We start from the raw sequence: 15,269 nt of genomic DNA, 5'->3' as shown, positions 1-15,269 counted from the left end.
GTGCAGTGCGGAGGATCCCGCCGCTCGCCCCGCCGGCCGCTCGGAGCAGCGCAGCGCTGTGAGGGCGGGCGCCGTGTAAGCTCTCGGCGGGGCGGAGGAGGCGGCGGCCGTGGAGTTGAGGGCCGCGGGTTCGAATCCCGCCGCACCGTGGCGCTGCGGAGGCGCTGTGCTGTCCCGTCCCGGCGCGGTGCGTGCGTGGGGCCGCGGCGGGAGCAGGAAGGAGGAGAAGGGAGGAGGAAGGAGGCGGCAGCGCGGCGTTCCCTGAGCGCCGGGACAAAGGGCCGCGCAGGTAGAGCAGGGCAGGGCGTAGCGGCCTGGCTGCGGAGGGCCGCCGAGCCGCTCGGAGCCGGGACCTCCACCCCGCTGCCCCGCGGCCAACGGACGTTCCCAGCGCCCCTCGCCCTCCCTTTGTTTTGTCAGCCGCGGCCGAGACCCCTCCCCGGCGGGGGAGGCACTTCCCGGCTCCGCAGCCATGAGGGCCGAAGGCCGGCGGCCGCGCTAAGCGGCGGCCCGGAGCGGAGGGGCGGCCCTCGGGGCCCGCCGCCATGGAGCGGCCGAGCGGGGACATCATGCGGCGGAACCCGCAGCAGGACTACGAGCTGATCCAGCGCGTGGGCAGCGGCACCTACGGCGACGTGTACAAGGTAAGGGCCCGGGCCCGGATCTGCCGCGGGACGGCGGCTCACGGCACCCGGCTCGGCGGCTCCGGGCCCCGCACGGAGCGCTGCGGACGGCGCTCGCTTCGCCCGATGCTGAAGGCGGAGGGCATTTACCTGCGCGGGGAGCGCGTCGCTTCCAGCTCCCGATTAACGACTTTATCCCCGGGGTTAATAATAGCCGAGAAAGGCAGAAGCGGATTAAAGCTCTTCGGAAGCTGGAGCGGAGCTGGAGCTCGCTGCTGGGCTGCTGCTGAAAGCCGACGGGTGCTGCTCAAGCGGTTCCAGCCACAGAGGTGTGGGCGCCCCACGTTCCTCCTTGTTGCCTTTCTCAGGCTGCCCGGAGCTGTGGGTGCCCATCCTTGGAGGCGCTGAGGCCGTGGATGGGTCCCTGGGCGGCTGAGCTGGGGGGCGCCCGGCCCGCGGCTGATGGTCTTCGAGTCCCTTCCGACCCGGCCATTTGCTGATGGCTCCGTGAGCCCTTTCTTTTTGTCGTGATGTTTTTGGCTCGTGTGTCAGCAGTCCGAATTTGTGGACTCCGTGGGCAGAATGGCTGTGATGTTGCACTTCATAATGCTGCTGACTGTACACGAAATGGGCCTGGTGTGACCAAAGTGAGGAGCGTGGCTGTGCCACATGAAAGGCGCCGGTAATTGCTGCGTGCTGGGGGAGGGCTGTTTGCTAATGTTCAAATTGGAGTTTTATAGTCGGATCTCGTTCTCATCCCCCTTTGAAATGGTTACTAATGGCCTCGGGGAGTTATTTTTAACTCTTTTGTTTTCACGGTAATGGATATTTACCTTCTTACTTTTTTCTTAGGCTGCTGTGTGCAGATCAGTCAACTGAGGAGCTGCGATATATGGTTTAGTGCTTGTGGTAGCAGTGGTGATGGGAGGATGGTTGAGTAGATCTTGCAGATCCTTTCCAACCTTGTGATTCTATGATTTCTTTGCTGGGAAATCCGGCCCGTAAAACTTAAAAAGGACATTTCAGGTTTCATAAATCTGAAACATTGCGTGCCTTCAGCTGGTTTGTTTGGGTATAGCTGCACAGCGTAGGGCAGCGTGGTGAAAAGCGACTGGCTGTGTCACAGGGAAGTGTTCTGTGTCATCCCTTTGCTCCTAGTGGGGAAAAAAAGAGACGGATTCTGCTTCTCATTATCCTGCTAATGAGTGGAGAGCTGTGCTGACATGTCCTATAGCTTCAAGTTCCGGAGCTGGCTGGGTACAGGGCACTGCACTGTGTCCTGTAAATAACACCCCCCCTTCCCACCAAACCTCCTCTTTTTGGGTCTTGGTAAACATCCTTCTGTTCTGCAGGGGTCTCAGTGATAAACCCTCTCCAAGCACAACCTGAGAAATGTAAATCAAAGCCTTGGACGGTGTTGTTGCACCTCTAAACCAAGTGTGAAGTTAATGAGTTTAAAGTAGTCAGGAATCCTGCATCTGTTTCTAGGTCGTTGTGCGCTCTTTGTTTTTGCAGAGCCTTGCAAACAGGGAGGAACTGTGTCAAGGGAATAGTGAATGGGATGGTGCAGGCTGTGAAGGCAAATACGCAAAGCCAGCTTCGTTTTTAAAAGCCATTGATGTTGTGTTCATTTTAAAAGTATCTAAGGTAAACTTCTTGAAAGCAGCTGATGTGTAAACATCGTACTTGGAGTTTTCTGTGTCCATGGTAGGGCTCTTAGCACAGATTGCTCGCTGAGCACTGTCAGCAGTGTTTATAGAAAGCCTCTCTTAGTCAATATCTGATTGTTGGGATGTCTCAGAGCTCAGGCGAGGTTTGTTAGAGCATTCTTAAATTAAGATGGAATTTTCCTCTCGCCCCCTGAAGCAGTTCCTCTGCTCCATTGCTATAATGAGTCACTGGTGTCTTCGGCGCAGTTGGGTTTAGGATGCTCAAGTGAGGCAGCCCTTCTGCTGGTGGGAGCTCTGTCTCTGTTGCTTTTTGGTGGTGGTGGTTCATGCCTCAAATTCTTCTTGGGGCATTTGGTAGCTGTCAGGGTAATTAGTTCTTTTCTGGAAGTCGAAGGCGGGGGTTAAGCAAATATTTGTGTTCACTGTTAGGTTACAGAAACATACTTAAGTCCTTGCTAAAAATCTATGGATGCTTAAAACTAGACTGTGTTTTCTTAGCCTTGGTGTTTTTTTTCTCTGTCACATGGCACACAATGGTTGCTTGTAGGGCGCTCATAAGTGCTGGATTGTTGGTGTTGTTTTAATATTTATTCTCCAAAATGCATTTCAGGGTGGGGGAGAAACCATCCTTAAATAAACATTTTCTTATCTATTCACAGCAAGTGGAATTGGATCCAAGTTTGGGCCTACCAGTCGTGGGAGTGCACTCCTCATTAAAATCCTAGTGCAATCATTGTTCCATCTGTGCAGGGAAGGGGTTTTTTTGCTTTGTATTACAGGATTTTGTTATTGAGCTGATACCAACCCATTACAGTAATTTCTCTCAAAGCACTGCGTTAGGCATATCTTCAATTGCTGACTTCTGGAAGAGGTTATAGTGATGGGCATGGGTGCTCAGTGGATCTTAATAACTTGATAATGGTATTTTTCCCCTTTACTCCCAGTGATATGGTTGTCAGCTCAGCATCATACCCCCTGAGCTATGCAGAGGTGAGCACTGCAAAGCTGGAGTCTTCATTTGGCTTTCCCAGCCAGATTTCTGTCTGCCCACTTTACTGGTATACAAGCAGTGTTTAAAAACGATCCAAGCTGGGTCGTGTACCTGTGTGGTGGTACTGGAATAGACACTGCATGTGAGTAATGCAGAAGCTGTCCAGCTGCCTGGTGTTGTAGGACAGAAAGCTGAATCACGTCTGCAAATCACCCCTTGGACACAGAAGGGAAGTGGAAGCCATCACTACACATGTGAGTCCTGCTCCCACCTGCTGTCTCCTCTCTCCCATTCTCTCCTAGCTAGGCAAGGCTTTGCTTTTTGTGGAGTCTCATCTCAGGCGCCCTGGAGTTTGTACTAATCTTCAATATTGAAGAAGGGGAGCAAAAGGATGGTTGATGTGAGCAGTGTTTTTGAATGCTCGGGTTTGGCTGAAGCCGTGGGAGACAAATGTACCAAATTAATAGCAGAAAATGCCTGTAAAGGAGACACGTTTTTAGTAAATATCACAGAAGTTTCATTCCTTCCCCTTTCCTCTGCTAAGTCTTTTTCTTATTCTCTAGGGTGCTTTTTAATCTCCTGCACCAGTTGATGGCATTCACTCAGAAGCACCCTGTGTTGTTCTGACACGGCTCTCTGATTGCTGCAGGGAGATACTGAGCAATGAAGTTGGATCAACTCAGCCAGACGCTTTTCCTCACTATGAAAACGAAAGTTTGTCTTTAACCTGCTTGTTAAAACATTTTGCTTTTTCAAGTCAACGGATCAAAAGTGGAATGGCTTTGTTTCACTACCAGTGCCCCACTATGACTCTGGTAGTTTTCAGTCGGATACTTCAGACTTTCTATGAGTACATTTTTGCAGCTGTGGACCAACTGGGTTGGCCGTCCCTGATTCTGTGCTTCTATTCCTGGTGCACACACATTGCTTACGTCTATAAATTACCATAAGCTTTTATCACATGGAGAGATTTCTTCTCTTCCTCTCCATCTCCAAGCTTATAGTTAGCAGTGTTTGCTGGAGCCATGCATGAAGTCTGCATGTTCTTGTTTTTCCATGTGAAGGGTGTTTAGAATGGCATCAGACCAGCTGCTGCCGAGTTTCTTCCTGCTGTTGTGGATGTTTTCTTCTGGGAAGTTGCATGCTTCTCTTCTGGATGCAGTCAGTAAGTACTGATACATGTGTATGCAGCAGAACATACTGCTGAGAACTGAGTTACTCAGAGGCTTGCTGACACCCACTTTTAGGATATTTGGGAACTGAGGGAAGCCTTTGCTTTTCCATTTGTAATCTTTGATTTCTTCTTAATAAGCATCTTTATTGTGTAACATTCAAAGCTGTTTGGGTTGAAATATCACCTCCTATGTACTTGTATTTCCCACTAATGCTACGTGAGGACCCAGACTCAGTGTCTAGCTGAGGGCGATGCCTTTTGAAACAAGTGCATGATCTGTGTGGGAGTATCTGTGATTTGTTTCTGGCCTGATGGCTCTCACCTCAGAATCCTCTGTCCAGCAATGTGCTGACATCATTAGGAGCTCTCCTACCTCTGCCTCCTGCTGAGCCCTGAGGCTCTGCCACCATTCTGTGGAGGTTCAGTGCAGAGAGGTGAGCATGTCTCCCTGTGCCAATTCTTCCCTGATTCTGAAAAGCAAGTAGTGTCCAAAATCTTAAAAATAAGGTCTGGTCTCTTTTCTGTGTCTTTTTGAAGAGTTGTCCTCCCAGGTATCAGAAGAGAGGAGCTGAAGGAAGTGTGGCAGCAGCTTTCAGTATGCTTCTGTCAGCTGGACCAGGGCTGTGTCCAGAAAGGCAACTGCTGGTGCCAGCAGTAGTGATGGTATAGGAGGCAATGTAAAGTGTGCTGACAGCACTTGTCTGCAAGGATTATAGGCATTGTTTGCCTTGCACTAAAGCATCTCTTAAGTCATAGGGGAGCTGAGAGCCTGTTCTGTTGGGTTTAATGTCCCAGTGGCACCAGCCTTGGTTCTGCTGTAGCCTCCTGCTCTGCAGTGTTGCTACGTGGAGCTTGTCCTTCAGGAGACGTTCTGCTGGGTGGGTGATTTTAGTTTGTTTCTCATTTATTTATGGAACAATCCAGGGAGGCTTTAATGTCTTGTGGATGTGCACAGGAAGGAGGGAATGAGGGCGTGTTGGTTCAATCCCTGTGTGCTGCACACCTTGTTGCAGAGCAGTCTGGAACACCAGAGGTGCTTTATATGGGCCGTGCCTTTCTGCCTTCCACCCCAGAGCTCTCTTTCAAGTGCATGGTGCGGTTTCTGCATCCCCTTTGAAACACCACAAGAGCAGAGGAAATCTCTGAGAAGGAGGAACAGGTGAAAGATTGTTGTGTTTGCACACCAGTATCTACTTCAGCTTCAGCCCCAGGAGATGCAGTAGTTGTTTTTAGTGCCAGTTCATCCGGATAACTTTGAATGTGACCAAGACTTCATAGAATCACGTAATCCTAGAATGGCCTGGGTTGCAAAGGACCACAGTTATCTAGTTTCAACCCCCCTGCTGTGTGCAGGTCACCAACCAGCAGCCCAGGCTGCCCAGAGCCACATCCAGCCTGGCCTTGAATGCCTGCAGGGATGGGGCATCCACAGCCTCCTTGGGCAACCTGTGCCAGTGCCTCACCACCCTCTGGCTCAAAACTTATAGCAAGAGGTGGCTGAGAGTTTCCAGGTTGCATCAGGAGAGGTGTGTGACACACAGATCAGCTGTGTCCTGTAGAGCAGCTTTTCCTGCTCACAAGGCCAGCACGGAGTTTGCCAGCTTTTCTGGCTGACACCAGCAACTGTCCGCCCTTCCTGCAGCTGGGAAAACAACCACGCTTGCTACCTTTATTCATGTTTGGCACCTTGCTTCTTGGTTACAGCTGTGAATGAAGAGAGGAGGCAGCATCAACAGACGGTGATTCCGTGCGTGAAATGGGTTGGTCTCTGCATACATAAAAGTTGCTCAAAGATTTTCTTTGCCTTTTTGTTAGGATCCCAGGCTTTATATTTCTTCAAAGAATCAGAATGCTTTAATTCTCTCCAAATTTTGGAATTCTTCCTATCAATGAGGCCACTTTCAAGGTTTGGTGGACCTCTGATTTGTGGTTCATGGCAATTTTCATTACTGTGAGCACGTCCTGGGATTTCAGTAAAAGCTCAGTGAGAAGGGCAGGATACTTTCCCACTCCATTTCCATGTAACCAGCTCTATAAAATTGCTGTCTCCATCTGCTGGGTGGTGCCCAGTGCCATCATTTTGAGCTCCAGACTTGCCTCTTCCCACGTTGTCCTGCAGGAGTGCTCTGTCACACAGAGGTCTGAGCTGCTGGCAGTTCCTTGCCTAATTTGAGGGAGAAATTCTGCATTTAGTGCAGGGAGTTTTCCATTTTGCACTTCATCTGTTGAAATTCCTTCACCCCACAGTTACTGATTTCATCCAGCACAATGGGTAGAGCCTGCAAGGACCATCCCTGCCCCTCAAAGAGCCCAAGGTGGCAAATGGAAAACCCCGCTCTGTCTGTGGGCTGTCCCACCCACTGCAGGTGAGCCAGGAATTGCTTCCTGCCCCCTTTCAGTCAGCGCTTGGTTCAGAGGCCAATCTGTTCAGTGGGTGCTCCTGGCCCTGCCAGGTCCCAGACAAAGGGCTCCAAAGGAGACTTGTCCTCACAGAAGCATTAAAAAGGTGGGAGCGGGGCACTGGAGGGAAGGCTGATGTCTTCTCTCTGCTTGCATGAAGCACATTTTCAGCTGTATACAGCTAGATTTGGACTTGTTGAGATGTGAACATTGAGGTGCTCCAGAGAGGCAGCTGCTGTTCCTACTTGCAGAGAGGAGGACTTTGCAGGGCTCTGTTGTCTTTATTGATGTTACCTCCTTGAACTTGCTTTCTCGTGCAGCATTAAAGGCATCGTTTCTTTCCCCTAAGTAGAAATGCAGAAATGTGTGTTTAGATGTAAGTTAAGTATATTCAAGTTTATTCTGGCTGTATGTGCTAAAGAGATAAATTGTGGCTATCTCTGCCAAGAGGTTGTTTGACGGCTTGCTCCCTTTCTAATTAGGCGCAGAACAGATGAACTTACTCTGGATGGTTTATCCATTTATCACATTCATGCCCTACTTAGAGTATCTGGAGTTGTGTGTTTGGTATTTTTCAGCAGCACGCTGCCCAAGGAGCCCTGTGCATGCCAAGCTGTACACTGTGCAGTTACCTCCAGGGTCAGTGAGAAGGAACAGCAAAGGCTGAGAGATGGTAAAGCCAAATATTGACTGGAATTTGACGATCTGCTCGAACAAGCTGGAGCAGTGGTTTTGTTCTGCTCTCATCTGCAAGTATGGCTGCTTGCTGATAGAGAACAGTGTTCCATTTGCCTTCACTTGCTGTTTAATATGTGGACGTGCAAGATAAGAGATGAATGATGACCTCCCGAGAATGCAGTCATTAATCTTGATGGAAGATAAATGGTAAAGTGTTAAAGCGTGAGCGTCAGGTATTTGTGCTGTGTTTATGGAGGGTGTGAAAACAGCAGTAATTGAAATTTTTTCTTGTGATGAGTTTAGCCTGCAGGGGGTAAAAGGGAGAGTGTTTGTTGTGTTGCACACAGTACATGCTGGGCTCTCAGAGGGGGGTAGGAGTCAATTTAAGGTATCTGAGATGCCTTTTTCTTTTGAAGAAGCATGTGAAATGCTGCCTGTATTAGGAGGGCAATTTCCATTGCTGGGATGAGGATAACAGCAGGGTACTGCGAAGGGAGGCAGCTGAACCAGGCTGCGTGTCGTGGGCATCACTTCTGTCGTATCAGCACTTCCTGAGGGCTTCCTGGGTGTGCTGAGCGTGTCTGCATAGCCGAAATACCTGGTCAGCATGAATCCTAGAATGGCCTGGGTTGAAAAGGACCACAGTGCTCATCTAGTTTCAACCCCCTGCTGCGTGCAGGGCTGCCAACCAGCAGACCAGGCTGCCCAGAGCCACATCCAGCCTGGCCTTGGAGGAATCCAAATCAGAGGTTTGGGCATATCGGTGTTGAAATTCAAAGCAGTGCTTGAGTCGTGACAGTCAACTGCTTGGATCATTGTGAAGAGGCATAAGTCACTGCAGGAGCAATTGAATACACTTCTAATTATCATCGTGCCTTTAAAACTTTGCCAAACATTTCCTGTCTACAGAGCCTGGTTTCACATTTCCTCCCAGTGCCAAACTGGGGGCAGAGCTCTGAGGATGGAGAGGGAGGTTTGAGCTTCATCGTCCGCTGTCACTTCAGCAGCCACAACTGATAGCCTTTTTAGGGTCAGAAACAGAAACGTTGTCTCTTTCTCATTCTGCAAATTCTGAGGTTTGTCCAGCTCGTGGACCGAGATGTCCTGAGATGGGCTGTGCTGGGTTGGGCAGCAAAGGTCACTTCTGGGGGATGAGTTTGGGAGGAGGAGAGCAGCGGGCTGTGGCTTTTCTCCATGAAACGACAAAATGATGAACTTGGGAGGGAGATGAAGCAGCTGCTGCCTCTATTTCTAGGAGCCTCAGTGCTTCCTGCAGCCAGCAGGGAATGCTGCATGTCAGCCAGGCGCTGGGTTTGCCGTGGGGAGGTGTGGGGCCAGCTGTGTCCTCGACAGCCCCGATGCAGTGCCGTCTCAGTGGGCGCTGAGTTCATCTAGACGTGACAGCTTTGGCCCTCCTACTCTCTCATGGTTTCTGATTTCATTGCTTCACCCATGTGCATCATTTTCTTTGGGCGAGGGCAGCCCAAAGTGGAATCTGCATGTGATCCCTGTGTGGTTGCCCTTTGGCTGCGCGAGTTCAGTCTCCGGTGGCTTTGTGCAGAGAAGGGCAGTTATGCTATCTTGAACTTCCTGAGGTGGAATACACTTGCAGGGTACATCATGTCTTCAGGATACCTTATAGCAAGTGTAATATTACATGTGACAGCTTTGGCTTTCTGCTTAAGGCTGGGATCTGTTTCGATTTACAGGTCTGCTTTTTGGTTTTTGTTGCTGTAGCTTCGTGAGGATCTTATCTTGTTCCTTCCACTGAGCAGGCGTGTGGATCGTCAGCCTCCATCACAGTGTTCAGAGCACAAGAAGGATGCTGAGGATGCATGTTGGTGGCAGCTGAGTTAGTGCTGAGATGCAGTAACTCGGGAGCTGGGCTGATCCTTGTGTGATATCCCTTCCAACTGGGGATATCCTGGGAACTTCATGCTAAGAGGAAATTTTGCGTATGGAATGAAACAAAGAGGAATGACAAGATGGAAAATGTTTTCAACTGCATTAAAATCGGGGAGACATTCTTCCTTTTAAATACAAATTCAATCACAAGGCCTAGTTTACTGTAATATTATAACTTCCATAGCATGCACGTTATTTTCTGTCCATGCTTTAAAGAGCAAGTGAGCTGGGGAGGTCAGCGGCCTGGTGGGTTGGAACAAAGCTGCTGAAGTGAAACCAGGGTTTGACAGCCGTAGAATAAGCTGTCAAAAATGCTTGTTTCTTCTTTTCTGGTTGCTTCATTTGCATGAGGGGATGAGTCCAAGTCATGGAAGCAACTTAAAACTTGAAAAATGAAAAAAAAAAAAACCCAAACAAGCACCAAACCCCTCCTGTTGGGTTAAAATAAGGTGTGAAGGGATAAGGCAGCTGTGAAATCCAGAAAGATACACTTCCACTTTATTACAGATCGTATTTCCTCTCTGCACTCAATGTAAGTACAAGACGTATTTTGTACTTAACCTTTCTTCTACCTTGTTTTATCTTCTTTGCTTTACGTAACTTATTTTTCATTCATTCCATCCATTCTGGTCACTGTTTTATTTACTGACGACACCACACAAAACACCCAGACCTGTCTCCTTCACACAGCCAACTTAATTTGGTTCCTCCTGGTTCTCTCACTGTTGGTGTATCTTTGAGGAATTGAAATTTAGGGAGGCACTCACAGGATAACGATGCTAGCATTAGATTTTGCTGCTGAAATCTGTGTTTTTCGCCTGCTTTGCTCTACGTTCTGTCAGATAAATGACAATAAGGAAGAAGAAGCAATGAGGATTTGTACTGTGCTTCAGAAGGCTTGGTCCTCAAGAAGAATAGAAGTGGCTTACAGCTTGCTTTCTGCTTCAAAGCCATGCTTTCCTCCTAGTCTAGAAAGCTCATGTTTGGGATTTGTTGCTTTAATTTTGATGGGAAAGTCAAGAGCTTTGGACCTGAATCACTGATTTCTTGAGTAATGCTTGGCAGTTCTGTCCTTGCTATGTGCAAATTGTTGGACATTCCTCAGAGCTTCCCTGACACAAACGATGCAGGTGTCTGTCTAACAGATGATATTGGTGTGTTTCTGATGTATGAGGTGGGGTTAGTGGTGCTGAGAGGCTGGGTGCTCCATTAGTTCAGCTCCCTGATTCCTCTCTTGGTCTCCTTCATGTATTTTGGATTGCATGTCCTCAGTTCTTCCGTCTCTGAGAAGTGGATGAATGCCCTTGCAGCTATAAGATGTGCAGTCTTTTAATGTTACTTGAATTTATAATCCATTAAAGTGGAGGGGATTTTTTTTCCTGTATCTCGATATGTGCTTTCAACCCTTTTATAACCCTTTTATGTAAGAAACCCTTTTAACTTCCATCTCCGTGCGTGCTTTAATAATACGTTCAAACATATCTTTATTTATTATTTATCTATTCATAACTTCCCCCTAATTACACCCCAGCCATTCAAGCTGTCAGCCATGTGTGCTCAGTTCTAAGCATGTCCGCAGCTTCGTGGACATGCTTTGGTTTGTGGCACCTTATGTGCTCACACAAGTGTGCTGTTCTGCAGGAGGGTGAGCTATTTCTATTAGCTTCCCAAAACAATCTTACTCACGCTGTTGTGACTTGAGAAGTTGCGTTTGTTATTTTACTTTTGCTCCAGCTGCATCAAAATTGGGCTTTTTTTTTTTGTTTGTTTTTTTCCTCTCATGTGGTGTTTGTTTTGTATCTCTTGTGCTGCATTAGTTGCTAAATAGCACTTTTGTGGTCGGGGTCTATTTCTAGCTTTAGCCTTTCAATTTTGGAAGGATTGCGCCAAATATTTGCAAACAACGGTTTGCCAAGATTTCATAGGAGGATCACAAGGAGAATGACCAACTTGGAAGCATACAGCTGCTGTTTTTTGGTGGCGTTACTTTTTTTCTGCTGAATGCTGCTGAGATGTGCACTGAGCTTTGCTTTGGTGCTGTTGTTACCCACGTTGCCATCGGTTCTTTGTCCTTCAGCAGTGATTGGTAGGAATGGGAATTGAATGTTTTGTGGCTGCTGAGGTCTGTGGCAGAGCTGGAGAGACAGTTTGCTGGTACACATCCTGGGCCTGTTCGCTCTGCAGGAATAAAAGGAGTTGGCCTAATGTTGTTAATGAGCCTTCAATCCTTGATGGCCTTGAGTAGGAAAGTGTCTGTAGTCATAAAACCGTAGAATCACCAAGGTTGAAAAAGATCCCCAGGTCATCAGTCAAACTGGTCCCCTGCCACCAGTAGTTCCCCACCAAATCATGGAATCACAGCATGGCCTGGGTTGCACAGGAGCACAGTGCTCATCCAGCTCCAACCCCTGCTGTGTGCAGGTCGCCAACCAGCAGCCCAGGCTGCCCAGAGCCACATCCAGCCTGGCCTTGAATGCCTGCAGGGATGGGGCATCCACAGCCTCCTTGGGCAACCTGTGCCAGTGCCTCACCACCCTCTGGCTGAAAAACTTCCTCCTCATATCCAACCCAAACCTCCCCTGTCTCACTTTAAAACCATTCCCCTTGTCCTATCAAACCGTGTCCCTCAGTACAACACCTGAATGTATCTTGAACACCTCCAGGGATGCCCACCACCTTCCTGGCAGCCCATTCCAGTGCCTGACTGCTCTTTGGCAGAAGAAAATGGATGGCTGTGCTGGTAGCGCTGCTGCAGTGTGAACTCGCTGACACAAGTAAAATTAGCATGTGAATCTTTGTCCTTAGTTTATTCTGGAAAGTGCTGTGGTGATGGCTGTGAGAGATGGATCTCTTTCAGGGTGCTGAATCTGTGAAGTCTCTGTTAGGGAAGTGGCTTCTGAAAGCCTCTGTGCCTTCTCCCCATAGAAGAGCCTGGTACGGCTCTCAATTAAAGATCCAGCTGGAAAATTGCAGAGTGAACAATTGCCTTCTGGCTGTTTCTGCCTCCTAAAAGAGAAAGAGCACTGAAAATAAGAAGGTGCTCTTAGGTATTATTTTGTAACAGCTCAGATTAGATTGGTGTCTGCTTTACAGGTGAGCTGCCTTGGCACACCTGCAGAGATTAACAGAGCATTGCGGGGACTCGGGGTGGCAAATGTGCTTGTTGTGTCTGGCACAAATCTAATCCCACACAGTAAGATCTGCTTTAGGATTTTGTAGACTCATCCCACTTACGCTCCGTTCCTTATAGCTGTCCTATCACACTTCTTAAATTCCTGCAGAGCTGGAACTGCATGAAGGGGAAGATGTTTGGTGTCTGTTGTGGAGATGCTCTCAGTGCTGAGCAGAAGGGCCTTTATTCAGCCCAGCACTCTGTGGGTTTGCTTGGGATGAAGGATTTGTTTATGTGACGGGGTCGGGTTTGTTTATTTTAGATCAAACAAACAAAAATACACGTAGGATTGTCTGGCAGTCACGTCTAGGTGAGCTTGGTACGTGCTGCTAGGTAGGAGGTTGGTACAGGGGAACGTGAGGAATATAGGTCAGTCATATACCACATCTGGAAAGGTGGGCAGTGGGTGCTCATAGGGCGTGATGGCTGGTGTTGGGACAGGGGCTGGAATGTGCTCAGTTCATCTGAGCCGTATCAGGACCTGCTGGTTTAGGCTGCAGAGCAGGCAGAGCTCAGCAGTCAGCCTGCAGCCCGAGGAGGTGACCCTTTGGCTTTTGCTCTGTCCTGACCCCGAGGCCAGGGCTTATGTGGGGGGATTGGGAGCTGCTTGTTTTCTTTGCAGCCACGAGCTGCCATGACTGGTCTCTGTGCCCATGTTAACCTTTAGCTGCAGACGTTCAAGGGTTGTTTTCTTAGAGCTTTCAGGGAGTTTGGTTCCTTCTACAAATGTGCTTTGCTAAGGCGTGACGCTACGAAAGGTTGCAGTGTCTTTCTCTTGGGAAGGATAGCAATTCTAGACTGGCACAGCAAATTAACTTCGTTTTGCTTTTAAAGGTTCTGTGAGGAGCTCTGGAGTTACATGTTGTAGAAGGGAAGCTGTTCCCATTATCCGTGCTGGGAATTTCAGAACAGGACAGAGCAAGTTAAGGGTTACGAAGAATCAGAAGTCAGAAACTAGAAGGCAAATGACTGAACCTCCATTTCAGTGGCTGGAAGTCAGGGGACCTTTGGGAGGTGGAGAAAAAGCAAGCAGCAGATGAGACAGCGAAGCATCGTGGTCACTGATGAGCGGAGGTTGGCAAGGAATGAATAACGTGGGGGTGTGTGGGAGGGTTGCCACAGGAGCTGCAGTTCTGATTAGATTAAATGAAGCCTCAGTTGAACAAATGAATCTGCTGGTGAACTGGAGGGTTGATCCAAGCCTGGAGATCAGACACAGGCATAGGCATGAGGGGGATATTTCACTGTGGAGATTGAAGATAGTGATTTGGAAGTTGTGGTATTGATGTCCAAATCTTGCCCTTCTTTTCCTCAGTGTTGAAGAAGAAAGCAGCTGGACAAGGATAGTGGTAGAGTATCACAGAATCACAGAATTGTAGGGGTTGGAAGGGACCTCCAGAGATCATCGAGTCCAGCCCCCCTGCCAAAGCAGGTTCCCTACAGCAGGTCACACAGGTAAGCATCCAGGCAGGTCTTGAACATCTCCAGAGAAGGAGACTCCACCACCTCCCTGGCAGTAGTATGGTTGTGCTTGAGTAGTGATTGGACTTGATGATCTTTAAGGTCTTTTCCAACGTGAGCAATTCTGTGATTCCATAAAGGAGGCTGAGCATGCAAAGTTGAACTTCAAATGTGCGCATAAAGCAGTTCTCCTGCTTTTGTCTGCCCAAACCCCCAGCCCTCCTGGTGCTGCATCTCTTCACTTTGAGTTAGCCTTTGAGCTTGTACTGTGCCTGGGTTTGTCCTGTAGTGGGACATTGGGGGGGGGAGGAAAAAAAAAAAGCAGTCCTTGTATTTCATCTTGAACACAGGCCCTCTTGTTCTGTAGGATTAGCATGTAGCTGGTAAAATATTCTGGAAGAGCTGTGTTCATTGGGGTGCTGTCACTCCTCCCATAGCCAGGAAAGGGGGTGACCAAATAACCACCCAGCCTTTCTTTCACTACATACATGCTGTATATGATGTAGAGCTAAATAAGGCCAACTTTAACAATTCTGTGATTCAGAGGTTAATTCTGTGGCTCACCCCATTCAAACATGCCCTCATTCTTGTCCCATTCTTGTGTCAGTCAAACTTCCTTCTGTAACTTTGCAATCATTCTGCCAAAATCCCGTAGTTTTAATTTTCACTCTAAGCAATGTAGAACATACTTTTTAGTTTTGAGTCTCACGAAATAGAACGAGATCAGTGCTAGCAGGCAGCAGAGGCTCTGGCTTCCTTCTGCAATCTGTCGGGGAAGTCGGGCTGTTCTTCTGTGGCGTGGGAAGCGCGGCAGGGAGCTGACGGGGATGTGGGCTCCAGCACAGGAGGGAGCTGGGCCACGGCCAGGCTGTGGTCTCTTAGCCTGCAGCGTCAGAACTGGCTGTAAGAACTATTGTAAGAAATGGGTGAGTTCTGTCAGATTTCATGTTTGGTAAAACGTCAGGATTGGTTCACAAAGGCTGACTCCCTCAGTACTGCACCGTCCTTTTTAACATAGCCCAGCAAATGCAAACTGTGTACCACGGGGAAGCAGTTTTTAGCCTTCACCATCTTTTGTTTTTCATGATACGTGAGATAACCGCCGTTCATTATTGATGAAGTTTTCAGCTGACAGAAAGGTAAAGAGTAGAAAGGCTGAAAAAGCAAGAGGTGGCAACAGACAGAGGTGTAGGTA

General features: G+C 48.6%; 1 protein-coding gene across 1 annotated transcript in view; it reads left to right on the top strand.

Annotated features, from left to right (window-relative positions):
• Window positions 1–557: 557 nt before the first annotated feature.
• MAP4K5 (mitogen-activated protein kinase kinase kinase kinase 5) overlaps window positions 558–15,269 on the top strand; it is a gene marked incomplete at its 3' end in the record, with an annotated part of 57,756 nt that continues 43,044 nt past the window's right edge. The window contains exon 1 of the mRNA XM_079537500.1: window positions 558–644. Coding sequence (XP_079393626.1) covers window positions 570–644 — 75 coding nt within the window. The 5' untranslated portion in view covers window positions 558–569. The remainder of the gene's footprint in view (window positions 645–15,269) is intronic.

The sequence above is a fragment of the Tetrao urogallus genome, assembly GCF_951394365.1.
Source record: "Tetrao urogallus genome assembly, chromosome: 6".
NCBI lineage: Eukaryota > Metazoa > Chordata > Aves > Galliformes > Phasianidae > Tetrao > Tetrao urogallus.
The sequence above is the reverse complement of the archived record's forward strand: the minus strand, read 5'-3'. Positions and strand labels throughout refer to the sequence as shown.